Below are 24,283 nucleotides of genomic sequence, written 5' to 3' on the forward strand. Positions count from 1 at the left end.
TACCACCAATGTTTCTTCTTCCGCTGTTTACCTGCATGACTTAGTAGTACTAAATAAACTGCTAAAGTTACTTAATCAGCCATATTCTATGATGTTTCTACTCGATCATATAATAAACCAAAAACACTTCATAAACTGTACAAAGCTGTGAGTTTAAATATCTTCAATAGTTAAAGTCAAAGTCAAAAATAATTTATTCATATAGGTAATGTACACTTATGAACGTCAAAAAAAAGAGAAATATACAATAAATTAATCTAATTTTACATTTACTGCCAGTTCTCAAATCAAGGGCGTATAACGGAAGAGAAGAACTGGAAATAAATTCATTAGGGAATCTTCGGTATGTCCAAGCAAGATATCACCAGTTATTAATAGAACTACATCGATACACAAGCTCTTCAAGGGTTCTATCCATATATATTTTTCGGCTACGTATGATATAAGGTTCTGGCTACGACATCATAACTACAATATTTTTTTTTTTTTTTATTTATTTAAGTATATAGTTATATATATAAGCAGAAAAACTATCATAACTACGCAATCGCACTACAGTCTTGGTGAATGAAGATCCGGCTACTATCTAAGTAGAAAGTTGATTTTAACAACGTAAGTCGAGAAGAAACGAACATAAGAAACTGGCATCTATATGTTTGCAATAAAGTTTAATTTCATGATTCATAGTCTTAGTAAAATGCGTAGTGCATTATATTGGTCAATGCTTGTTTTACGGCCAGTGTTTCAATCGTATGGGTTTTTCGTGAATCATTCTTTACAAGGCCTTTTGAGTAATTTGAGTACATCTGTTGCGTATTTGTCAATAAATTAACACGGGTTTTCTTTGAAAGTTTTAAATACTTATAATATGTAGTAATGGCGTTTGTTGAATTAATCTAACAGTATGGCAGATATATTTCATTTTTAAACGCTAAATTTGTATTATATAAATATGTGGCTCTACTAATACTTGGTTTCATTACAATATTTTGATTTGATTCAAATTTTACATTTACTGCCAGTTCTCAAATCAAGGGCGTAAAACGGAAGAACTGGCAATAAACTCTCCTCCACTCTTTTTAATCGCTCTAAGTAAAATCTTTGTAAGTTTTTTTTCACAATGTTTGTAAGGAGCTGCAACCATTACACCATGTTCCATTGATCTTAAGTAATTAAGAATAATAAAATAAATTAAAAACAAAGATTTGTCATCTGAAGTATATCTATCGTATAATAACTCCTCTTATAGGCTCTATTTTTCTGCTTATGTACCTACGCACGTATGTGGGTGTATCCATATAGAACCAGGTTTTGGACACATAATCTTTGGTATGAAAATGGTGCGCCTAAGTATTGGGCATATATCTATATATAATACTTTATTATATATAGATATACGGCTAAAGTAACTATTAATTTAGTTTCGTTCTCTTACTCAAATTCGTCGCAAAATAAATAAACGAATGCTTAAAACTGCGACATTATTTATAATTTATTACTGATTTCATGTCCCTTTAAACAATTTGAGGCATGTTATAAAACGCCTCCTAATCTGAGAAACAAGCTTATACTAATTCAGCTGGATTTGATTCCAAGCATGTCAAATCATAATAATGTAGAAACTGATTACAAACGTTAATCCAGACCTGTCAACAATAATCATAATATTTGTTGTTTTCACAGATTATTTCATAACAAAGCTTCAGATGACAAGAGGACCTGACAGTTTTAACTTCCGCCTAACTTCGTTTGGCAAGTTATTAATGAAGAGAAATGAATTTAACAAGTTCTTAAGTATAGAGTTACTTGGTGAACTAAATTATGAAAAACAACAACACGACGAGGCTATATGCTGTGGAAATGGCTTACAAACTAAAACCCCTGTTTCAGATAAAATATACTTTTAACTGAATACAAAACATATATATTCATAAAAACTAACCTTATTTTTGTCAAATTAGATTTACGCTGTGATAAAAGTTAGCAAAGAGACGTTAGTTCAAATCTGTATTTCTTATCGATAATTTTTCTTTATAGACAAGTAGATAATTAACCGTCTATACGTAGTTTTAACTGGAAGACCAGCTGATTAATACAAGGAGTTTTCTAACACTTATTTAAAGCTGCACAAATCAAAGTAGACTAGATTTTTTCTGAGTTATTCAGCGTGTAATACTACATTCGATATATTCACTTCACCGATATTTGAACTGTTATAGTTTGGACATTTATGTTTTTTCAGGCATTCATAAGAATATATCACTATCCAGACTTTACAGTAAACTTTAAGCACGTACCTAAAAAAGCTTACTCCACTCTGTACGTCCGAAAACCTCTGGGATATCCCAGAGTTGCGGGTGAATCAAACCGAAGCTTAATAAAATGCAATCAAAATAAAACTCTAACTCAAACGATTAAAATATATTCTTATACAATGCATTGCTGCCTTAACCGACTTATCAAACGGTAAACACTGCATTAAAAAATAAAGTTTATTCTTTAGACGTCAAAGTTTAATTCTCCTTACCATATCGATGTGCAAATTATTGTTCTGTTTGCGAATCTACATACGATTTCAAGCCTTTTCGCCCTTAATATAAAGCCTAATTTGAAACATTTTTGATTGCGGATTTTGAGAAGTTTATGCAATTGTTATGTATTGTTATATAAGATAGTTTGTTGGTCCGTGGGTCATTCTTATTTGAAACTAACAGTGCATTGACGTGAACTAGATTTAGTGCAATATAGGTAAGTTTATTGTTGGATAATTAGTTTATGAAAATACGGCATATAATTTTGTGCATTTCGTTATTAAGACAGACAAACCATTTGTTTCTGGTGGAACACAAATTAAAATCCATCCAAAGTATTGTATTTAATGGACTTAATACTTTGATACTTTCCCATCGCTTTATTGTATACCATAAAATACTTTACTTTATTAATGAATACCTTTTAATACTTAGTAGGTACTAAGTATTCTTAGACGTTACTAGTTTACGTAAACTCCCTTGGGTACTTCCGTTATCAATACTAGACGAGAAAGTATAAGAACTATTAGAAAGTGCTCGTACTATGGACAAATATTAGTACTATTTCTAGTTCTAAGCCAATAAATACTACATAGATACTCTAATGAAAGCATTGCTATAGTAAGATATATCCGAATTTCACAGCCTCCTTTTATTTCTAACAAAGGTTTCTACTTGATATATATTATTTTCTGTCAAATAAAATATATAATTATAACATCCATCCAGCTGAGAAAAGACCTTTAGAAAGGCAACATAAGTATATTGTTATATACTTATTATATATTTTCAATGAATTGTTGACGAGTGGATATTAAAATCAGTCATTAGTATAATATACCAAACTGTATTAGCCGTATCTCGCCCTCCAAACACTTTCCTTGAGTGACCCAAATCAAACATTACATAATGTTATTGTGTCCTAATCTGTGCCACTTTCAGAAGGATATAAGCAAAAGTTGCGTCACATTAAACTTATAAGTCATTCGCGTCCGATTTCGTAAAACATTACAAGGAACTATACATCTACTAGGTCAAATAATTTTTAATTTTTAATGAAACTAGCTGCCCCCGCGAACTTCGTTTCTCCTATTAAGGAGATTTTTTAATTTTTTTATAGAAGGGCATTAGCCCAGCCTACCTTTATAGTACATATACACCCACATGGAACATTTTGCTATGCTATCCTAGAGCCTTGAATCCGGAATGAAAATCAGTTTCCGGACATAGACTCATTAGGTTCGTTGTGCTTAGAATATCACAGATTAAAAAACTACCAAAAAATTATTGCGGTACCTGTCTGTACAGAATAATTACGTGCTAAATGACTTTTGTTGACTTTGTTTTTTTTAAATCCATTCAGACATCTGAAGTATTTCTTTTTAATTTATAAGGTTGCAATTCCACAGACTATTACAAATTTCTTCCACCCAAAGGCAATATAATTAAAATGACCATACTCCATTGATTAGTATTTCTTCGGTACATTAAAAAGGTATTGACTGTGTTAACTGAGTCGATAATAGGAAACGTTAGCCTTATTGGACCCAGTCAGCCACATTTAATTATAATTATATGAAAAACCGTTATAAACGTTTACTCGACCAGAAATTAATTAGTGTAGCTTACAGTATTGTAAGAGAGCCTCCAAACGAAGAAAATTTTATAAATTGGCCCGGTATTCCCAAATTTATTATAACAGACACATTCTGTAACAATCTCCTTCTGTGTTGAACGTCCATAATGTTTATCATATCCTTGTTTCCCCTAAATTATAAAAGGTTTTAATCAAGCACCATTAATTATTTGCAACTCCAGCCAACAGGTCTTCTAACAAAGAAATGAGATATGTCTCAAAAGTAAAATACAGACCAGATATTAGTAAACACAATCTCAATGTATACGCTTAACGTATTTAATTGCAACAAAACGAGACTTCCTGGCTTTCGGTCTGGATTTTGACCAAAAATAAAACCCTTTAAATCAAGTTTGATATGTCAATTTATATTGTAACTGAATACAAACTATGATGACATATTATTTTTATTTTCAAAAGTAATTTGTCAGGGTGTAAATCACTGAAGGCAAGGAAGAAAAATTTACGGTCTGTGCTACTGATATTTGAAAAACCAATTGACTTTAAATTTTAATAGATTTTGAAACGAAATACTTTTGATAGTTAATTTAATGATTTTAGAGCTAATATTAGTTACATCTGTGTTATATATTATGCGATAAACATATTTCTAAATATGTCGTTGTCGTGTGCATTAGGGCTTGCTGTTTGCTGCAATTCCCAATGTTGAAACAGAAAGAGTTAAATAAAAAAAATGAGAAAATATTTTTTTTTATACATATATTTCTATAATATTTCTATAACGTATTTACACTACCACTTACCGCGTTCACATCTAAGTAAAACCCAGGCGTTTAAGTTACAGGTTCCAACATTGTCGACTATAATTGATTAGATTCTAATTCCACAAACAAAACGTCAATACATACATATATATGCATATTATGCAGGATTCACCCTATTATGCCTAATTAGTTAATACTAATTAATTACAGGTTTGTATTATTATAATGTCGTGGATTCAATCTCCTGTGCACCGCTGCGCATTTAACATGTGTTCGAACGGTGAAGGAAAACATCGTGAGGAAACCGGCTTGCCTTAGACCAAAAAGACGGAGTCGTGTGTCAGGCACAGGAGGCTGATCACCTTCTTACAGCTTATTAGACAGCTAATTATGAAACAGATACACAAATCTTAGGCCCAGGTCTAAAAAGGTTGTAGCGCCACCGATTCTTTTTTGACGCCCAAATACATTCGTTCCACCACTATGTGGAACCAGCTGGCCACTGAAGTATTTCCGAACCAATTCAACTTAGGGTCCTTCCAGAAAAGAGCGTGCAATTCTTAAAAGCCCGGCAGCGCGCTTGCGAGCCTTCTGGCAGTGCGAATATGCATGGGCGGTGGTGTCAATAACATCAGATGAGCCAAGAAATACACAAATTCCATAACAATATTACTTTACTCCTGACTACATTTATTACCAACATTTAATTAGAAAAGTCCAGCCTTGCCAAGTTGAGAGAGGCCGCTAAATACCCATGCAAAATTGTTTATCAACATAAGTTTGTTATTAAAAGGTTAAAATAGTTCTTTGACCAAGCCTTTAACCTCTTATTTCAATTACAGTGGATCTATGAAAGTAATAGTCTGTCAAGAACATAATCAATGTTCAATGACAGACGTATTTTGCAGAGAAATTTTGATGCTGTTAATTATTCTCAATTAAAAACTCCTTTTTAGTTTAAATTTAAAAATGATAATTTTATTAAGAATGATAATTATATTAAGTAAAATAGTATTTATCGGTAGGTATTTGCTCAGTCTACATAGAGCATTCATTCGACAAAACTTTCCTAAATTCAGTATTAATATTTCACTAATGAATTTTCTTATTACTTAAATCGTATGCTCCCAAATGAAATGTTACAGAAAGATTGCCACTTAACAAAATTATTTGCCTTGCTTCAGCCTCGAGGCACTAATTACCCGTTCCTTCGTGTGAGATATATTTAATTTTAGGTGTTCATTACGACCCTCTAATTACAATATTGAGTCGAGTTTAAGTTGAAATTTAGGTTTACAAAGTTGTAAGCGGTTTGGTGATTAAACGTTCGCAACGTGTCAAAAAACAACTATGAAAATTATAGAAATTAGTTATCGGTGGTAAAATAATGTTATATTTGTGTCTCTGTCTTCCTTATAATCTTCACTATTAAATGTCGTACGTGTCTAGAAAAGCCCTCATAAATAGGTACATCAAATTGCTGGTTCCACACTACTTTATCCTTAGCTTGTCTTAGTGCATTAGGAATGTTTGAGACCCATATAGTTAATTAATTGACCTTTATTGTATGTTTTTTTCACTTGAAGAATATATAATAATAATTCATAATGTATTTAGAACATTCGAAAATATGTCTCCTATTGAGTATTCCGATCATACATTGCAATGAATGCGACCGTTATTCTGTTTGGTAAAGAATATTTAAACAAGTGTCAATACACTACAATTAGTGTATTATATGCCTCCATGTTTGAATCATCACAGTTCTACAGCAATATTTTAATATCGGTATTCCCTACCATAATTCATAAACACTCCGTATAACATTAAAACTAGATTCTTAAAATAGGATCCCAAAAAGCCAGTGTATGGGCTCTCATCAGGGTACTGATTTATGCTCAGAGTTATATTTATTTTATATTTATTATATTAGAGCTTTATAAAAGTGTATTTACTTACCAAAATTTCTTCTTTGGCTTATTTAGTAAGTGCTTCTATCTGATTTTTATCCATCTGTATAAAAAAATTGTTACGAAGTGATTATTTTGTGAAACCGTTGTATGGAGTTGTAAGGAATTTTAGAAAGTTTTATCCTCAATTTTAATAAATGTCTGTTGATGATAAACTTTTTTTATCCTGGCAATTGTTGATGTTTCCTTGAAAAGGTTTTATGAATACTTTAATTCACCGACTTAGGATAATTCTTTCATTGATGAAACTCAATGTAATTTTGTAAGTGAGAGTTTATTAAGTATTTTACAAAGGAAGATTCAGATAAAAATTCTTCGAATTACAACAAACGAAATATTTCTTGGTAAGTCTTAATTTTTGTCACTCTTAAACCCACTCTCCAAGATTAGTTACTTGGGGATACTACTTTCATTTACATTCAATAAAGCCTAGAAAATATGAGAGTGATTCGAAATTATTTATAGAAACTTAATATAAGCTAAAATACATTCATTTCTCGGAATATTTTCATAATGAAACCTAATTGACAGCAATTGCTTATTTCTATATCATATCTGTGTGGCTGACTTGTCTTTGCTCTATGATTCACGTCTAGTCGGAACTCGCGCGCAGTGACTGAAGATCATACCTCTTGCTTGCACGCCGAGGCCTACTTAATTTACAAACGCATTTTCTTTTGTAAAGTGTTATTTACAAATGAAAATATCTGATTTTAATAGAAATTTTTTAATAAGTGAAACCATACAGAGGTGGGAAATAAATAAAAATGACAAGAAATATGATTAGGATTTTTATTAAATTAGGTAAATATGTAATGTTTATTTTCTAATATTATGTAGTAATTGAAAGAATCTATTATAAAAAAATATACGGTACTTGCTACCCATGTAATCGTAAATATATCTGCCAGCATTTTTGTATTACACATTTATAACGAATTAATAAACATACAATAGAAAAATGTAGTTTTGGTCAATGGTTTCAATGATGCATATATACAGATATATAATGGCCGTTAACAATAAAAAAGTAATCAAATTTTCCGTATAATATCGTCGTTAAGCCAGTACGACGTTAAAAATATCCCCTTTATGCAAACGAAGATTCCCTATAAAAGCTTTTAAGTACAATTTTCCTTGATTACAGTAAAATTTTCCTTTTAAACCAGAATAAAACGTGTCGCAAATTGTTCATCAATACACAAAGTGAGTTAACGAAATAATGGACGACATATATTCCAGGATTTTCGATTTTATTTACATAGAAATACACGACAGATTCGCGTAATATAAAGTTTCGTTACATGAGGCAATAAATGTTAGGATATTTACATAATAACACTCTTAATATAACAGCAATAAGGTTTAAATTGTAATTCAATTTTGATACGCGAAAGTGATTTGTTTGTCGCCCACGTTTAAGTAAAAGTAGAAAACATCGACTTAAAAGGAAATAATGTTCGTTGAAGTCACGTAGTACATGGAAAATTTGGACTTTTACCTGTAAACTATATTTATTTTTAAAGTAGCTAAAAAAAGAAAGAAATGTGGCAAAACGATTGTGGAATGAATTTTTTATACCTGTATCTATCACATACAACTTTATTACTATTAAATAAATATACAGTATTTACAATTTTCTCAACTTACATAGTAATCATAAAAAATAAATAAGTATCGCAATACAGCGAGGCAATGCTGCCACAGGAACCAAACTTATTAAATATTTTTTTTTAATTTTTGTTAATAATTTTTAATGATTTTTCTACCTATAATGTAATTTTTATAATACGGTACATTTTAAGGTAGCCAGATAAACAAAAGATGTTGAACAAGGCGCGATGGTTGATGCTGGTGATAGCCGCGCTGACACTGCAGTCACGAGGAGAAGGTGGGATAAGATTGCCAGACCAACCCCCACAGGAGGAAGGCAGGTCATTGCACTTTGATGACAATGGAAGATCGGTTAGTACATGAATAAGGAGAAAAACAAAATTATGGCGTCTAAAATATTTTTTTTTTGTAATGGTTCTGAATTCTACTTCGCTTTGATTAATTTTTGAAATTATAATCACGGCTTGTGGCGTTGGATCCTTAATATTTACCAGCTTAAGGGCCTTTTTCACAATGTATGGTTAAAGTACCAAATATGAAAATATAAATATTATGCACATAAATTATTTGGAAGATAAAAGTTCCGAATAAGACACTTCGCGTTTCATGACGAATAGATCTGACAGTCGTGAAACGCAACAAACACTAGTTTATCCTACCAATAAGTAATAAATATATATATAGTACTATAAAGTACAATTTTACTGTAATTTTACAAATACAAGATTACGATTACTTTGGATTAAATCCAAAGTAAATCTGATACTGTAAAAAAATGTTTTGGTTAAATTAAATTTCGTATAAGCGGGTTTATCTTACACGGCCCATAAATAACTTCGAAACCACAAGAATTCTTATATGAAATTGTGTATCAAACTGCGCGCGTAATTTTCTCCGCGTTATAGATGATTTTCATATATTGCTACAGGTGAATACCAAACCACATGACAGTTTTAAATTTGAAAATGTTTAAAATTGACGATTTCTTACGTAAGTCTGTGGTATATAAGATACCTTGAAGACAAAAGCTTTTCATATTTCTTTCTGTACTAAACTACGTAATGTTTTTTTTAAAGCCGCAAGCACAAGGACGTGGCCTTTTGGACTGGATAGGCCTTGGAGAAGACCAAGATCCTTACATTCAGAAGGCGACACAGCAATGTATAAGCGGTGATCTTGCCGACTGTTTCAAGGCGCAAGCGTTGAAATCCTTTGACGATTTCTTCGATAAACAAGCTTACCAGTAAGTATATAACTAAAATAAACCGGCGTGAGGATGGAAATTGAAGGACACTGTCTCTCGGGTTAGTGCGACAACTATCAAAATACTCTAAAGGGTATCATATTTCCGGAGACTGCGTTACAAAGCATCAAATCCCCAAAGTTTCCGTAAATCGGAGCATCTTGATCATTACACTTTTTAATTATTACTCAACTGTAGTTCGACGAAGTAGACACTTGTGAGTGTAAATTTCTGTAATCCTCATACATTGTTAATCCTTTGTTCATGATAAGGGATACCTCTAATGTGTTTGTAATCTGTCTGTCCCTCGTTAGTGTAGGCTCGCCAATAATTAACATATTCTGTGATCATGTAAGATTGGTCGTAAATTATACCAACGATATATATTATGTTATAAAACCAAGTATTATATTATTGTTAGGTCTCTATTGGGGAGTCTGGAACATGAATGACCGATCTGGTCTAGGTCTGTTTAAGGTCGTATAACCTTTGAATAGGGCATGAGGTAGATCACCGCTCCAACTTTTTTGTATTATTGAAGTACTACTTTTGCCGCCTTAGGGAAAAATTATGAGAGTAAATTTTTACAACTGGCGCTCACATCGTCACATAACCGACACCTTGAAGTTAGAATAGTCACTCAACTCCATTCACTGATATTGCGGAGCCACCACTACCTCTTTTTGACAATGTGTCTTTTCCCGTCCACCTTGTCCATCATAATGACATAAAGAAGTCGGCCGTTCGTGTCGAAACACATGTCCCAAGCAACTTATCTCCTTCTTTTTAATGGTCAAAGTGAGTTCTCGGGATCGTTTGCGCCGAAGAACTTCTTCATTTGTGACTCTATGGACCCAGCTTATTCTCAGTATTCTGCGATAACACCACATTTCAAAAGCGTAGAGTTTCTTAATGTTTGCCTCATTCAAGGTCCAAGCTTCTTCAGTGGATGACATGTGTGTGTAGTAATTGCATTAATTAATTTTAGGTTATCAGAGAATGCAGTATTAGTGAAAGTGGAGTCTCAGGCCAGAGCGCTTGCTCACGAGCCTCCTGAATTCGGCTCACAGCCCCGCAGCGATGACTCCGACTGGGACGGCCTAGTTAAATATGGATTAAGAAAAATTGAAAGGTATACCATAGTAGTGATTTATTTTACTGTTACATCCTTATATAGGTATATAAATTACGTGTCACGTTGTTTGTCCGCTATGGACTCCTAAACGGTTTATGAAAGTCCCGGTGGCTTAAAGGCCTGTCATAACTCATCTAGAGATCTTATAAGGGTCATTATCTTCATTCTTATTTTCAGATTTCTACGTTCATCCGCATTGGAAATGCAGCTTGACAATGAAGTGACCTCAGGTGGAGTTATCGCGCCACGGTTCATTGACGAGATCGCCGACGAAGTTGACATAATTGAAGACAAAAAAGCGCCTCCATTCCGTAAGCAAACACGAATAAAGCATTCTTTTGTTTTTATATTTTTCCTGAGTATCGTAGACATGCAAAGATACTTTTATTTTCAAAATGGTCAATAAATATAGCTGTCGGAAACCGGAACCGCTAGCCTATCAGAGTACAAATTAATAAAGTTTTAGCCAATAAATGAAATTATTTTTACAGGTCGTCATAAGCTGAAGAAGCTAATCATCCCAATGCTGTTGATCTTGAAGCTGTTCAAGCTGAAGCTACTTCTCTTCCTGCCTCTTATCCTGGGACTGGCCAGCTTCAAGAAGTTCCTTGGTTTCATGGCTCTTATTATTCCAGGTAAACATATTATAGGTTAAGACTTAACCAGTTGGTTGCCCAGTTTGATTCGTAATTTTAGATTTGGTAAATAAACTAATTATTAATAGGATAAGTAGTGAACACAGTAGTAAACCTTCATTTTTAATTACATACTATCGCCGAGAACAATTTACGAGGTGTAAAAATAACATATGACAAAAGCGTTTTAAGATTAATATTATTAATTCCAGGCGTTATCGGCTACTTCAAGTTCTGCAAACCAAACCTGACTTCACCGTTTTCGTCAAACCATTTCTCGGCTCCTCAGTACTCTCCAGCTGGCATTGGCCTTGGACCATACAGAGAGCCTCAGTACAGTCATTATGATACTTATGTAAGTCCTACCTTTTTTTGTCAAAAGCGCATCGTGCAATCAGTCTTGTGACTATGAGCGGATAAGTTGTAGGAGGAAACCTCCTAACCACCGCCTAATCATCCTAACCAGGTGGTTAGGTGGTAGCCTCCCTACCTGATTGTTAACGACGAAGTATGTAGAAAACCATTTATAGTTAGAAATTGGTCCGCATTACGCCTGAAAATATAAAATCTATTTACAATTCTTTTCGCTGAAAAGAAAAAACGAATTCTCAAAGGAAATGTTGCCATTAATCATCCTGCGACGCTAATAGGAAAATACAAAACTATGCCTGAATATGTTATTATCGTGCTACCGGGAATAACTTTCACGTGTTTGCAAACATTTTATTAAACATCTGATTCCAAGTATTAATTTCATATAAATGTTAAATATACTGCTGTATAGCTATATACTAGCTATACTTATGTTTATACACGCTGGCTGTTACGTAATACTGGGCTGTGGAGACTGAATTATTTTTCTATAGAGAACTATTTTTTTACATTTGATATATACATTTATACTATGTATTATCTATAAGCTTGCCTGTTTCTTTTTGTTGTGCCTATCCATTATTTCACTTAAATTAATTCTTGCTAATATTATGTAAGAAATATTTGTATTGTTCACGAATCAATATAAAAATTACAAATTACAAATTTTCTAGTTAATATCAAATTAGACGAAGTTTTATGTCCACCAGTACTTCGAACAAATACCTTATTTACCAACCAATTATTTATTTTATTAATATTTTATTATGTAACATAATAAAATCAAGCTTTGCACACAGTTAAACGGATTTCGCTTATAACGACGATAAAGGGACCATGCTAATTTCGTCGTAATATCCGGAAGTCTTTACAGGCCACTGTTGAGATACAGACTCGTACACGTGTTTAGTTTCTATTATTTATTATTGAAAACATTTGCACACCTGTTTATCACTGGTACATGTAAAATATAACTTAGAATATCACTTTAAAACTGACCCATAAAAACTCCGCAACCTTAACGCTTACCTATCTACTTCTTTGACACAAAAGGTAAAAAAGGTGTCCACAGTTGCTGACCATATATGTATGAAAGAAATAAATCATTGTGTCTTTGGCTCGTCTGACTGCGGGTATATCTCCATAGGATTCCTAGGAATTGGTTACTAATGATTCATTAAAATCAGTCGCTACACTCGAACTCGGCGTTACATCCAAAGTCGCTATAGCCACATAAATTTTGTACTGAAATATGCTTTAAATTAAGTCTTTATAGCCAAATAGTCGCTATAACCAAAGTCATAATAAATTAAATTTACTGTACATGTCAATTTCAGGCTGGACACAAATATGGTCAACCTTCGGGCGGCGTACTATTCCGAGAACACGAAGGAAACCCACAGGATTTAGCGTACCAAGGATGGGAGTACAGAAATAAGAAGGGATCAGACGACATTAAGGCTGAAGATGCATAATTCTAAGCACTAACTTCTATAAGGGAAACTAAAAGAAGTTTTGAAAAAAATATTTAAATACCACGCATTCTTGAACATGATCGTTTTACGTAAAATATTTTCAAATTAATTTGATATGAACTCTGCATACTCCTTGGCATACTGCTTTCTAAGTCAAGAATTATACGCACTTAAACAAAATAACTAGAGTTCTATAATTTAAAGTGCTAATCTATATCTTTTTGTCACAGCATAAATTTGACAGAAAGTAACGAAAATGAGTTAGGAGTGCAATAAGATTTAGTTTTTATGGATACACAATATAATTTTAAATAGATACCTTTGAATTACCTTGATGAAGTAGGTACCAAATTCCGTTACTGTATTTAGACTGAATAATGTATTTCGCGGTGGTATATCTATTGTTTGGTTGTAACGTACCAAATGAAAATAACGTGACAACGAAATTTACCCGTATTTTCCAACACAATGAACGTCTTTGTTATTATTTAAATAAGAAGCCTTTTTTACTTGTACCGAATGGTACGAATGTGTAAACTTTATAAGTTTTGTAAATATTTTATTTATTAAGGTGTTGAATAAGCTCTTGATGTATTAATAAAATATACTTTTGTATTTTTTTATATTATTATTACCATATTTTAGTTATTATAATAAAATGTTAATTATTCATGACACACGCCGTCGACTTCTGACGCAAACTTTGAGGGCTAGTACATGTTACATATTTACGTATTACACATTCACACGTATCATATAAATGAATCCTGACCTATCCTAACATGCTGGTTTCGTCACGAAGCCAAGAACCTGTGCTCATATATAAACAAAAATCCATCCGTAATCCGGCTCAAAACCGACGCATTGGACTCCATGCCGCACTGAACCGTCCAAATCTGCCTGACGCATTCCATGATGACGAAAAAGCCGAGTGCTTAACCTTCAATCTAGTGAAGCAGTGCACGCCCATATCGATCACAGCAACCTGGTGCACGTTGAACAGGTGAACCGCGAAGTCAAGGGCATAGTCGTACTGCTCCTCTCTCTAGTCCCGAGCCGTTCCCATATAATTTTATATCCCTCCTACGACGGTCACCAAATTCAAAACTTTAATTAAGAGTTAACTGCCTCAAAAATCACCAGGTCTCGACCTCCGATGCCTCCCGCCCCATCTGATGCTTATCAGTGGAGATATTCCATTGCCTGCTCGAAAACTCCACCTTTGAGCTAGGCCAACACTGATCTCATTTTTTTAAATTACATATTGCAGATTTATTTTATACTCATCACGAAAGCTAAAGAGCAATAAACGCTTTTTATTTATGTATATTATAACGTCACCACCATTTGGTGATTTCGACGCTAACGAAACATATTACACAAAGTTATAGATTATTTATAATCTGAATGAAGCAGCATGAAGATAATTTTCATTATTATTTTCATGCTGCTTCATTCATCAGTTGTTGATTTCTCAACAACTTTGTTGTTATTATCGTTAGCCATAAACATACATATTTTTATTTTCTATATTTTTTAGAACTAAAAAAATACATACTTATTTTAAAAAGGGTCTCGTAAAAAAAACATTCGTATATTAAGATTTATTTCTCGTGTTACCCTGCCAATAAAAACACACCGCCAATATACCTACTACCAGACATTCTGCACATGCGCCCTGACAACATTGTAATCTTTATCGCTATCTACAAACTCTATTTCATCTAAATCTTTTAAAATCATTATATCATCTCCATTTGTATCCCTTTTACTTCTAAGTATACCTTTAGCATCTACAACATGATTTCTATGGCCATTTATTTGTCTTTTGTTTCTTCTCGTTTTCTGTAGTTTATGGAAAGGCATGTGGTATCTTAGGACTTTGGAATTCTTTCTTGGACGTTTCCTTGAATTTGCTTCCGTTGTATGTGTGTCCTCATTTTGTCTAGAATAAATACTATCAAGTTTGTTATTCGCTGTAGATTGTGTTGGTGTGTGGGTGACTGGATGTATGAAGATTCTTTTGCGTTTTACGTTATTCTTTTTTATTATCTTTTGTATTGTACGTTTGGGTGACTTTTTCGTTTTTGATTTTCGTTTATCTTCATAGAGCGCGCTGGGAACTCTCAGCAAATTATCGGATTTATCGAGAAATGTTCGGGTAAATGTTACCTGGAAAAGAAATATCTAAATATAACAAAATTACCACAACGAAATAAACACATAAACTAAATTATATCTATATTTCCAAAATAACCATTTGATAGAAAATGAAAGCTGTAATCAACGCCCAAGGCTGTAGAAACTTAATTACGAAGCTTAATTTCGTTTCGTTAAAATAAGTGGAAGAGTAATCTCTTGTTTTACGAAAACATCTGAGAGAATGGTTTTTTACTTCTTTTGCATTCATTACATTCTTTATAACTTAGTAACTCCACGTAGGAATGTAGAATAATTCAGCCAATACGCGGAAAATTCACCTACTTGTGATAAGAATTAAACTGTATAACTAATTGACTTACTAATTAAGTATCTTGCTTTTTATTGAAATATCTTTTAGCTAATTTTAACGTTAGGAATATTTTTTTAATTTTAATAAAAAGGTCTTAAATTTAATTAATAGGGATAGAAGAGAAATTTATAGTTAATTAATGAGACATTTTAAGGAATTTATCACGATTTTATTAGCTTTTTCTATATAAAGATATGTTTTAAGTACTGTTAATACCTAGAAAGATTAAACGGCATAGACAAAATTCAAGAATTTACAGAATACTACTACTACTATAGTCATGTTATCCATCCATAATCTTGTCCTAAATTATACTCGCCTTACAAAATAGCATGTGGTTCTGTACACCGCTGGACATTAATGTTTGCTGTGTTTGGTCGAATAAAGCACTTTTATACAAATCAGGGGGCAAATGGTCAGGAGTCTCATCTGATGTTAAATGATACTGCCGCCACAGACACTCTCAATACCAGAGGGCTAGCGAAAGCATTGCCGGCCTTTTAAGAATTGGTAAACTCTTTTCTGGAAGTACCCTAAGTCGAATTGGTACGTAATATTGGATAGTGCAAGGTAAAAACTGCCACATAGATCGCTTAGTTGTGGAACGCCGAACGACGAGGTGGTACGAGTGGTATTGAAAAATAATTTTACTTCAAAAAACTGTAGCTCATGGAGGCACATTTAACAATTGAATAAACAAAAAGAAAGATAATTTGATGAAAAAATCGTATTTCGTTGTTAGTGAACAACAATGCATTCATTGAATAGATATTGTAAGCGTATCTTTGTATACAGAATAAAATGATTCTGTTGGCATAAAAAGAACATTGTTAATTTAAAAAAAGACCTAATTACAATTTGTTTCCACAAATAAAATTGCGAGACATCTCACTAACGCAACATGGCATATATACATTCTATATGACTATATGTATATTTAAACAAATTTTCGTCACATTTTCAACATTGCACAATAATAAATAATAGGGTAATTTACATATTATAACTATAATCATTAATACATAATACAAAAATTCGTTCGTTATTTTTTTGTGTTTATCGTGTTCATATAGAGATGCGGCTGCAAACATTTTATAATTTTAATAAGAATGAAGTAACGCACACATAAACGGTGCCGCGCAAAAAACGTTTTGCTTTCTCGGACCCCAATTGTACGTTCTCGCTATCAAATTAGTCTTGCATACTGAAGTTTGCTGAGCGGAAATGAAGGATTCATGTTTCATCACGTATTACCGCCCACATGCTAACATACTCCATTCCTTCGAAAGTCCCAAGAATATAGACAGTGTTATATTAAAGCTGCTATTGCGAAAAATTCCTAAGCAGGTTGAAAAAGTTCGGTGAACTCTTTTTTACTATTTGATGTATTTTATTAAATTTCTCGCAGTTTCGATTTTGTTAATTGTTTAATAGTCTGTCTGCGTCCATACATGTCCATTAGGAGACGTTTGGTGTGCTTTATCAGTGACAATTAATTTAAGATTTGTGTAATATTTGTTAAATTACTTCTATTTTTAATTTTTTTCTGTTGTTTCTTTGTATTCATATATCTTGTTCTCTTTTTTTGTAGGATTAAAGGTATACAATTGTTTCTGTGTCCTTTATGATCTTTAAGACATCATTTATATATGTGCTAACTAAACATTTAAGTATTTGACTATAATGGCCTGTTTCACAATGTATGGATAAAGTACCAAATAGCTATTCAACACATAAATTATTCGAAAGTTAAAAGTTCAGAATAAATTTCGCACTACCTGACTGAGTCGTGAAACGCACCAATAGTGTTTATCCTACCAATAAGTAATAAATAGCTTATTTGGAACTTAACCGGACATTGTGAAACAGACCCTAAATATATAAAAGACTCCTAGCTAGCGTAAAAAAATATCTTAACTGTAAATCTTAACGTTCCTATGGCTTGACTGTAATTATTAATCAAAAGCAGATCAGAAAATTTCGAGAATCTTAAAAAACTTTTAGGGAGCGTTCAAGTATTACGCAACGAATTTTGTGGGGGGGGGGTTTGGGATAAAACGTAACTATGCTGGGCGGGGATTGAATTATGCGTTATTGTTAATATTATTTTTATTAGCGCGTTACATGGGGGGTTAGGAATCCCCAAAAATTGGGGAATGCCATGCAAATGCCAACAAGCTCGAATTTAATGACGTGGAATAAGTGATACCATTATGATCCTATGTTCCAAAATAAACGTTTTTTTTTTTGTACTTGAACACTCCCTTACCCGCAGATACTGTATTCTTCAGCTGCTGTTCAAATATTGATTCAATTATCAAATAAAGTCGCTTTATAAAAACCCTGTGACGTCAGAACTCTTTACAGTACCTACTGGCATCTGCCTGTAAGGCGAAAACAAATCCACATGCCCAACTCAAGACAAACTGAAGTAAACTGTCGGTGAACCTTGTTGCTCTTAAGGTAATACATAGGAAATAATCTGCCCTATCTCTGTGTGAATTAATGTGCGCAATAGAGAGCTAGCCGGCCCGTAATAACAATTAGTTATATTAACAATTAATGTAATTTTATAAATTTTTGTTTCTGAAACGGATTACTTGGCTTGCGATAAAATATATCCTGTAAAATCATGTTAAATCATTCAAAATCATGTTCTATACAAATTTTCGTCATAAAATGAATTCGAAACGTCAAAAATTGGCTATGTATGGATTTTCTATCGACCGAAGTTATTTAAATCGTGTATGCATCTTTCAAAATGGATGCCTAAACTACTCAACTCTACCATATATTTTTTTGTCTTACTTTAAGAAACAATGATAAAAATGTTAAGAAATACATAACCTTTGTGGACCTAGGCGACGGCATAGGTCCTTAAAACTGACTTACATATCAATTTTCAAAGAAAATAGTATACCAATTATTTTTGTGGAAGACTTCAAAGCTTACCGTATTCAGTCTTGGTGAATTATAATTCGATCCCACATTGTTTTTGTTATCCTTCAACACTGATGTATCCTGTAATAGTATTATTCTTTGTATTTCTATTTTACAAATGTACCTTGGACACATAAGTAATACAAAGCCAAAATTAACTTAATAGATAATTTATTTTTTATATTAACTCCCCCCCTTTATCCAATTGTTAGTATCGGGTGCCAGTCCTGTGAGTTAGACTCCCTCTAATGATTGTAGGTTAGATAACTTAAGAAGAAATTACATCTATACATTATATATTATTTAATTTAAAAATATCATACCTGTGTATCTATTGCATACGATATACAAATAAAATTGAATATTAACAGTAAATGTAACATTTCAATTCGTTTACACTCACTGTGAAAATTTGTCATGTATCCGCGTTATTTCTTCTTATTGTACGCCATTGTTACATCCGGTGTTTTAAAAAAGAAAACAGAACTTTAGTGTTTAGAACTTTGTATGGTTCAGAAACAATAGTTTTACTTTTTTAAACAAATGCAGGGTGATTCTGTAAATCTCAAAATTGACTTGCGAACTCACTGTACCCAGGCCTATTTATTTTATATTTTTTTTTATTTATGTCTTCTAAAAACTAAACTTTTAGCTCAAGACTAGTGACATTACACACATTTAGAAGGTAACTTCGTAAATAGAATTCGATATTATGAATGTTTAAAAACGAGCCTTTCATGTATATTTCTCATAATTAAATGCCGTATGTCAAAATGTCAGCAGTAATATTCTGCAGATAGTAAGAACTGCGAGGGAATTTATACTCTACTGAAAAATTACGTTTCTTTATCTCTTCTCTATCATTATACTTTAATTATTATGAAGATTTTGTTTGGTTGTAAGGCACAATAAATTAAAAAAAAATTGATACTCTGTCGACACACAACGGTCTCATTAATGCGAATAAATCTGCAAGGCACTCTATATTATATAGTTATAATCTACCAAAACATTAGTTATTTGGTAGTCGAACCCGAGGTACTAGGTAAACAAATGAAAAGACTAAGAGATGATAAGAATTTTTATTTTTAGGAAAATGGAAAATACAGTAGAGATTTTCATCATGGGTTAAACCGCAGTCGTAAAAACACGCTGATAACATTTGTGTTTTATGATCGTGAGATTTTAACAATACAAGATGTTACTTTATACTTAACGATGCGGGTATATCAAAGTTTTTTTCTTTATCAAACATTTCCTTGGAGCAATTGATATGTCGAGTTATGTAAATAATATATTCCTTAATATCTATGAAATAGTTTTATTTTATAACTTAGTCATTAAACTGTTTTATGGTTAGTAAGGTAAGTTATATGGAATATTTAAGCTGTGACTTGTCACACGTACTATTATTTCTAAAGCCCATCTTTACAACATCCTCTTATTACAGTGTAACTAAGATTTCCAAAAGGTCATTTAAAATAGATATCTGGTATATAATAAGAAGTAAAAATTTAATAACATTTCCGGCCTAGCTACGCTCGCCAAAGCAGCCCGAGCTAGCCTTCAGGCCAAACGCGAGAATGCATTAAAAAAAGGCTTCAAAGAACATATATTTTATTTTGGTTCCATTTTTTTAATTTAGTGACGTATGCAGTGTTTGCACATTACCCTAAATATATATTTTTACTATTTCCTATCTATGGTTGCCTGGAAGAGATCACTTGTTAGGGATAAGGCCGTTGATTCATTAATTTTAATGTTTACCCTATATGTAATGCACCAAAGTGCTAATAAAAAAGTAGACAAACTAAACATTAATTTAACAAAGAATTAACTTAAATAACTAATCGTTAATTATAATTATAAGTATTACCATTATTTGAGTTACCAAATCAACAAAATCCTCAAACAATCAAACTTTTCTTGTATTGTAAACATTCAACTTCTGAGAAACAATTGAAACATACATTACACACGCAACCCATTCTATTTTCAATTCATTCTGTTAAAAGACTGATAATGTTATATTGTCGATTTACACTGATATGTGTTATAATTAGTTTAACTTACGGATATGATTATGACAAGGTAGAGTATATTTTTATGGATTATATACACGCTTTGTATTACGAAGATTGAAGAGACCAAGCACTGAACATAGAACAATGTGTAGTCATGGTTACAATTTTTAAATGTTTAAATGTAACCATGGTAACAGTCTTTAGCCAACGTTTCATAAAGCCCGTTACGATCTTACTTGCCTTGCCTTCTTTGTTTCTGTTCGTCTCATAATTTCATTTTATTTATTTGATCAGTTCTTGCTAAATAGAAGCCTAATTAATAAGCAAATATTATAGATTTTTAAGTCCATGAAATTTGAATTAACTACCAGCTCAAACTAAGCTCAATTCAAACTAATGCAATGTAAGAAACAATTTACAAGAACAGGTTTGATTTTTAAAACATTTTCTGATTTAAAAATGCAATAATACAATAATACCCGGTAACACTAAAACCTTTCATTTCCTTGATTATTTATATTTTAAATATTTCAGAAACATGTAGGTGATCAGCTTTTTGTGCCTGACAGAGGTCGTCAACTTTTAGGTGTAGCAAAGCCTGTTTCCTCATATCTTCCTTCACAGTACGAGGAAATTTTAATTACGTTAGAACTTTTGTCGTTGAGCAGGGATTTAAACACACAACCTTTGGGTTGAGACTTGGATACAGGCCAACTTGTTATATATAAAAAATGTAGGTAATAATAAAATGTATAATATTTTTAGATATTCCTTCGATAGGTTGTCGTAAAAATATTATTTATGCACGGGCTATAAAATCGGTTTTAGGTTAACGGCTCTAAAGCTGTTAATGCGGCTTTTAAAAATAATGCACTACTTCTGAGTACTGTATGTGAGTTTTTATACCAATATTTAATCAAAATTACTTTAATCATTTGAGCATTGGCCTCGTTTCAAGTCTCACCATGAAGTTGTATGTTCGAAACCCGGGAAGTTTTCTTTCCGTGTACATTCAGGAATACAAGTCATCATCAAGAATCGTCATTTCTTTAATGATTTAATTAATTGACGAATACTTGGTTTAACTACAAGCATTTTCTACTATTCCAGAAAGTATTAGGTCGTGACATTATGTCTAATAAAGATAGAGAATTCAATTAAATATGAGTAGGTACAGTTCCTTCTCCAGTGTGTGTTTTAATTGCTTTTGGGTACTCTTTGTGTTCTTGCTTCGCTTACATAGGATTAAAGGATTGTCCAATAGATACGGGATTACCTACGCTAGTAATATCGAATCTAATCTAGGATTTATATCATCAAATTGGTTAATTTGAAATATTATTTTTATTATACTTTAAAGTCAGATACACATTCTTCATTTCTTTTGTTAGTCATTTCATCCAACATAGTATAATTAGCTACGCAATTTGCAAGACCATTTTTGCATTGTTAAATCCTTTAAGTTAAATTATTCCTTAATCCATCTTTTCATGCACACTATCGCTTAGATTTATTTTTTATTTTTTTCATCTTCCATACATATACAAGTAGGTACACATTTTTATAAAACCAATTATTTTTGAATACGACTTGTTGAAACTTTGTAAATTTAAAGACTCACTTACTAGGGAGGCCTCAATCTGAATTCATTACATATTGCTAAACAAATAAATAATTTTGAATTTTTCATCGTTAGTAATTATTCAAACTACCCTAAGCTAATAAGTAATCTTGAATGTCTAATATAAAAAAAATTTTTTAAACTAATGCTGTTTTTTTTTTCAGAAATCTAGACACGTACGACATGTAAAAATACCTACTGAGTCAAATCTTTCTCATATTTTAAATATGATGGCAAAGAATTATCCAGATTTAAAGAAAACTGGCGAGAAGGAATCCATCGAAAAGATCAAGGAACAACTTAGAGTGAAATTAAGAGAATACGTGAAGAGAAGAAAGAATAATATAAAAAGGAGAAGAAAAATCAATACAAATTCTAACTTAAAAAATGTTCCATAAATTATTTCATATTTAAATTTATTAAATTTCTTATATATTTCTTATATAAATAAACGTTTTGCTTTTTTATCTTTTCTCCTATAACGGTTTATTTCCAATACACAAATATACAGTCTTTACCATATGCCTAACCTATGTACATAGTAATAATAATAATTTGAAAATTAAAACGAATTTCAAAAGTTTGGTCCCGGCACCTTCAATGGTGGTAGCATTTCCTCGCTGTACTGCGATACTTATTTATTGAGCAAGGAAAAATAAAATAAAATAAAGCACCAGCCCAGGGTTTAGTGCTGCCAGTTGACTGCGAAATGGCTGGTAAACTGACGGAGGCAAGAGAGCGGCGTATGATGTCGTTGAGCTCGGCGTGGTGAGAAAATGTGTTGCCAGTTTTTTGACAATGGAGTAAAAGGAGCCTGCTGTAAAAGGTGTGGCTTCCTTCTTTCTAAGCCATACGCACTCCAACGGGGAGTAAAGGGTGCCAGTCTTTCGCAAAATATCATTAGGCCAATAACCGGCTTACCTAGACTCCACTGCCAATAACCTTGCGCGATCTGTAATTGAGGTGTGACCTAATATGTTTTGTAATTGAGATGTACAAAGATGATTCCTGCTTCTTTGAAAATTGAAACTCCCAGCATAACGTGAAATTCAAATACAAAATATAAAAATAATACTATAAACAATAAATTATACATCATTTTGTGCTACAACATTTTTTGTTCTGTACCTTACAGCCCCTGAATTTAAGCAAATTGTATAATGTATAAATTTAATTTTTTTGCGCGCTTATCTACAGAGGCAAATCTTTTGATTATTAAATATCTGAATATTTTATCTGTGGCGGCGCTCGAATACGCGGATTTTGGGTTTGGCGCCATTTAGTCTTGACTGTCGCTTGTCATTTGACTTGAAAGCATAAAAAATTGGGAGCCTTCACGGAACGCCTGGCAGATGCGAAACATTGAAATTACTTTTTTCAAGTTATACGCTCTAAAGAACGAAAGGAACGTGGCATAATGAAAAAGAACAAATATTACGATTTTTTGTATGACTTTTTTTATAATGAATACTCATTATTTGGTTATTAAAAAATGTAAAATCTTTTTCTCTTTATTTCCGACCACATCTTGTGGTTGGGGTGTGAATAAAATGTTTTAAAACATGCCTGAATTCAGTTCACGCATATTAATTTACACGATTATAAGTAAGTAATAATACAGACTACGCCAGATATTAAATAGCTGGAATCAAACCAGCACCGAGGGGTGCTCGTTTAATTTTAATAGAAGTTATATACATTTATACCATATCATAGGGAGTTAATGTGTAGAGTGAATGTGATGATTTCCCCAAAATTTTCAGGTGTTTTCAGAAATACACAATACGAATTTTTAAATACTAATAATGGCTGGCCTTCATGTAACGCTATGAAAAACGGAAGTACTATAT

The 24,283-nt window shown here is 32.3% G+C and overlaps 2 protein-coding genes across 3 annotated transcripts; one reads left to right on the plus strand and one right to left on the minus strand.

The window, feature by feature from the left end:
• Positions 1–2,686: 2,686 nt before the first annotated feature.
• On the plus strand, positions 2,687–13,370 carry LOC110994091. 2 transcript variants are annotated; one of them, XM_045630231.1, is made up of 8 exons: positions 2,687–2,748; positions 8,668–8,827; positions 9,553–9,719; positions 10,708–10,851; positions 11,032–11,165; positions 11,346–11,489; positions 11,702–11,844; positions 13,199–13,370. In XM_045630231.1, the coding sequence occupies exons 2-8, from the start codon at positions 8,687–8,689 to the stop codon at positions 13,334–13,336; spliced, it is 1,011 nt and encodes a 336-aa protein (XP_045486187.1). In that variant the 5' UTR covers positions 2,687–2,748; positions 8,668–8,686; the 3' UTR covers positions 13,337–13,370. The 2 variants fall into 2 exon arrangements, with proteins under 2 accessions (XP_045486187.1, XP_022116279.1); XM_022260587.2 differs by lacking the exon at positions 2,687–2,748 and adding an exon at positions 7,480–7,666.
• Positions 13,371–14,952: 1,582 nt separating this feature from the next.
• LOC110994083 lies at positions 14,953–19,417 on the minus strand. Its single transcript, XM_022260572.2, has 3 exons — positions 19,112–19,417; positions 18,801–18,869; positions 14,953–15,508 (listed from the first exon to the last, which is right to left on the minus strand). Exons 1-3 carry the CDS (start codon positions 19,205–19,207, stop codon positions 14,990–14,992), a joined length of 684 nt encoding a protein of 227 aa, XP_022116264.1. The 5' UTR covers positions 19,208–19,417; the 3' UTR covers positions 14,953–14,989.
• Between the last annotated feature and the right edge of the window lie 4,866 nt (positions 19,418–24,283).

Source organism: Pieris rapae, chromosome 11 (genome assembly GCF_905147795.1).
Source record: "Pieris rapae chromosome 11, ilPieRapa1.1, whole genome shotgun sequence".
In the NCBI taxonomy this organism is placed as follows: domain Eukaryota; kingdom Metazoa; phylum Arthropoda; class Insecta; order Lepidoptera; family Pieridae; genus Pieris; species Pieris rapae.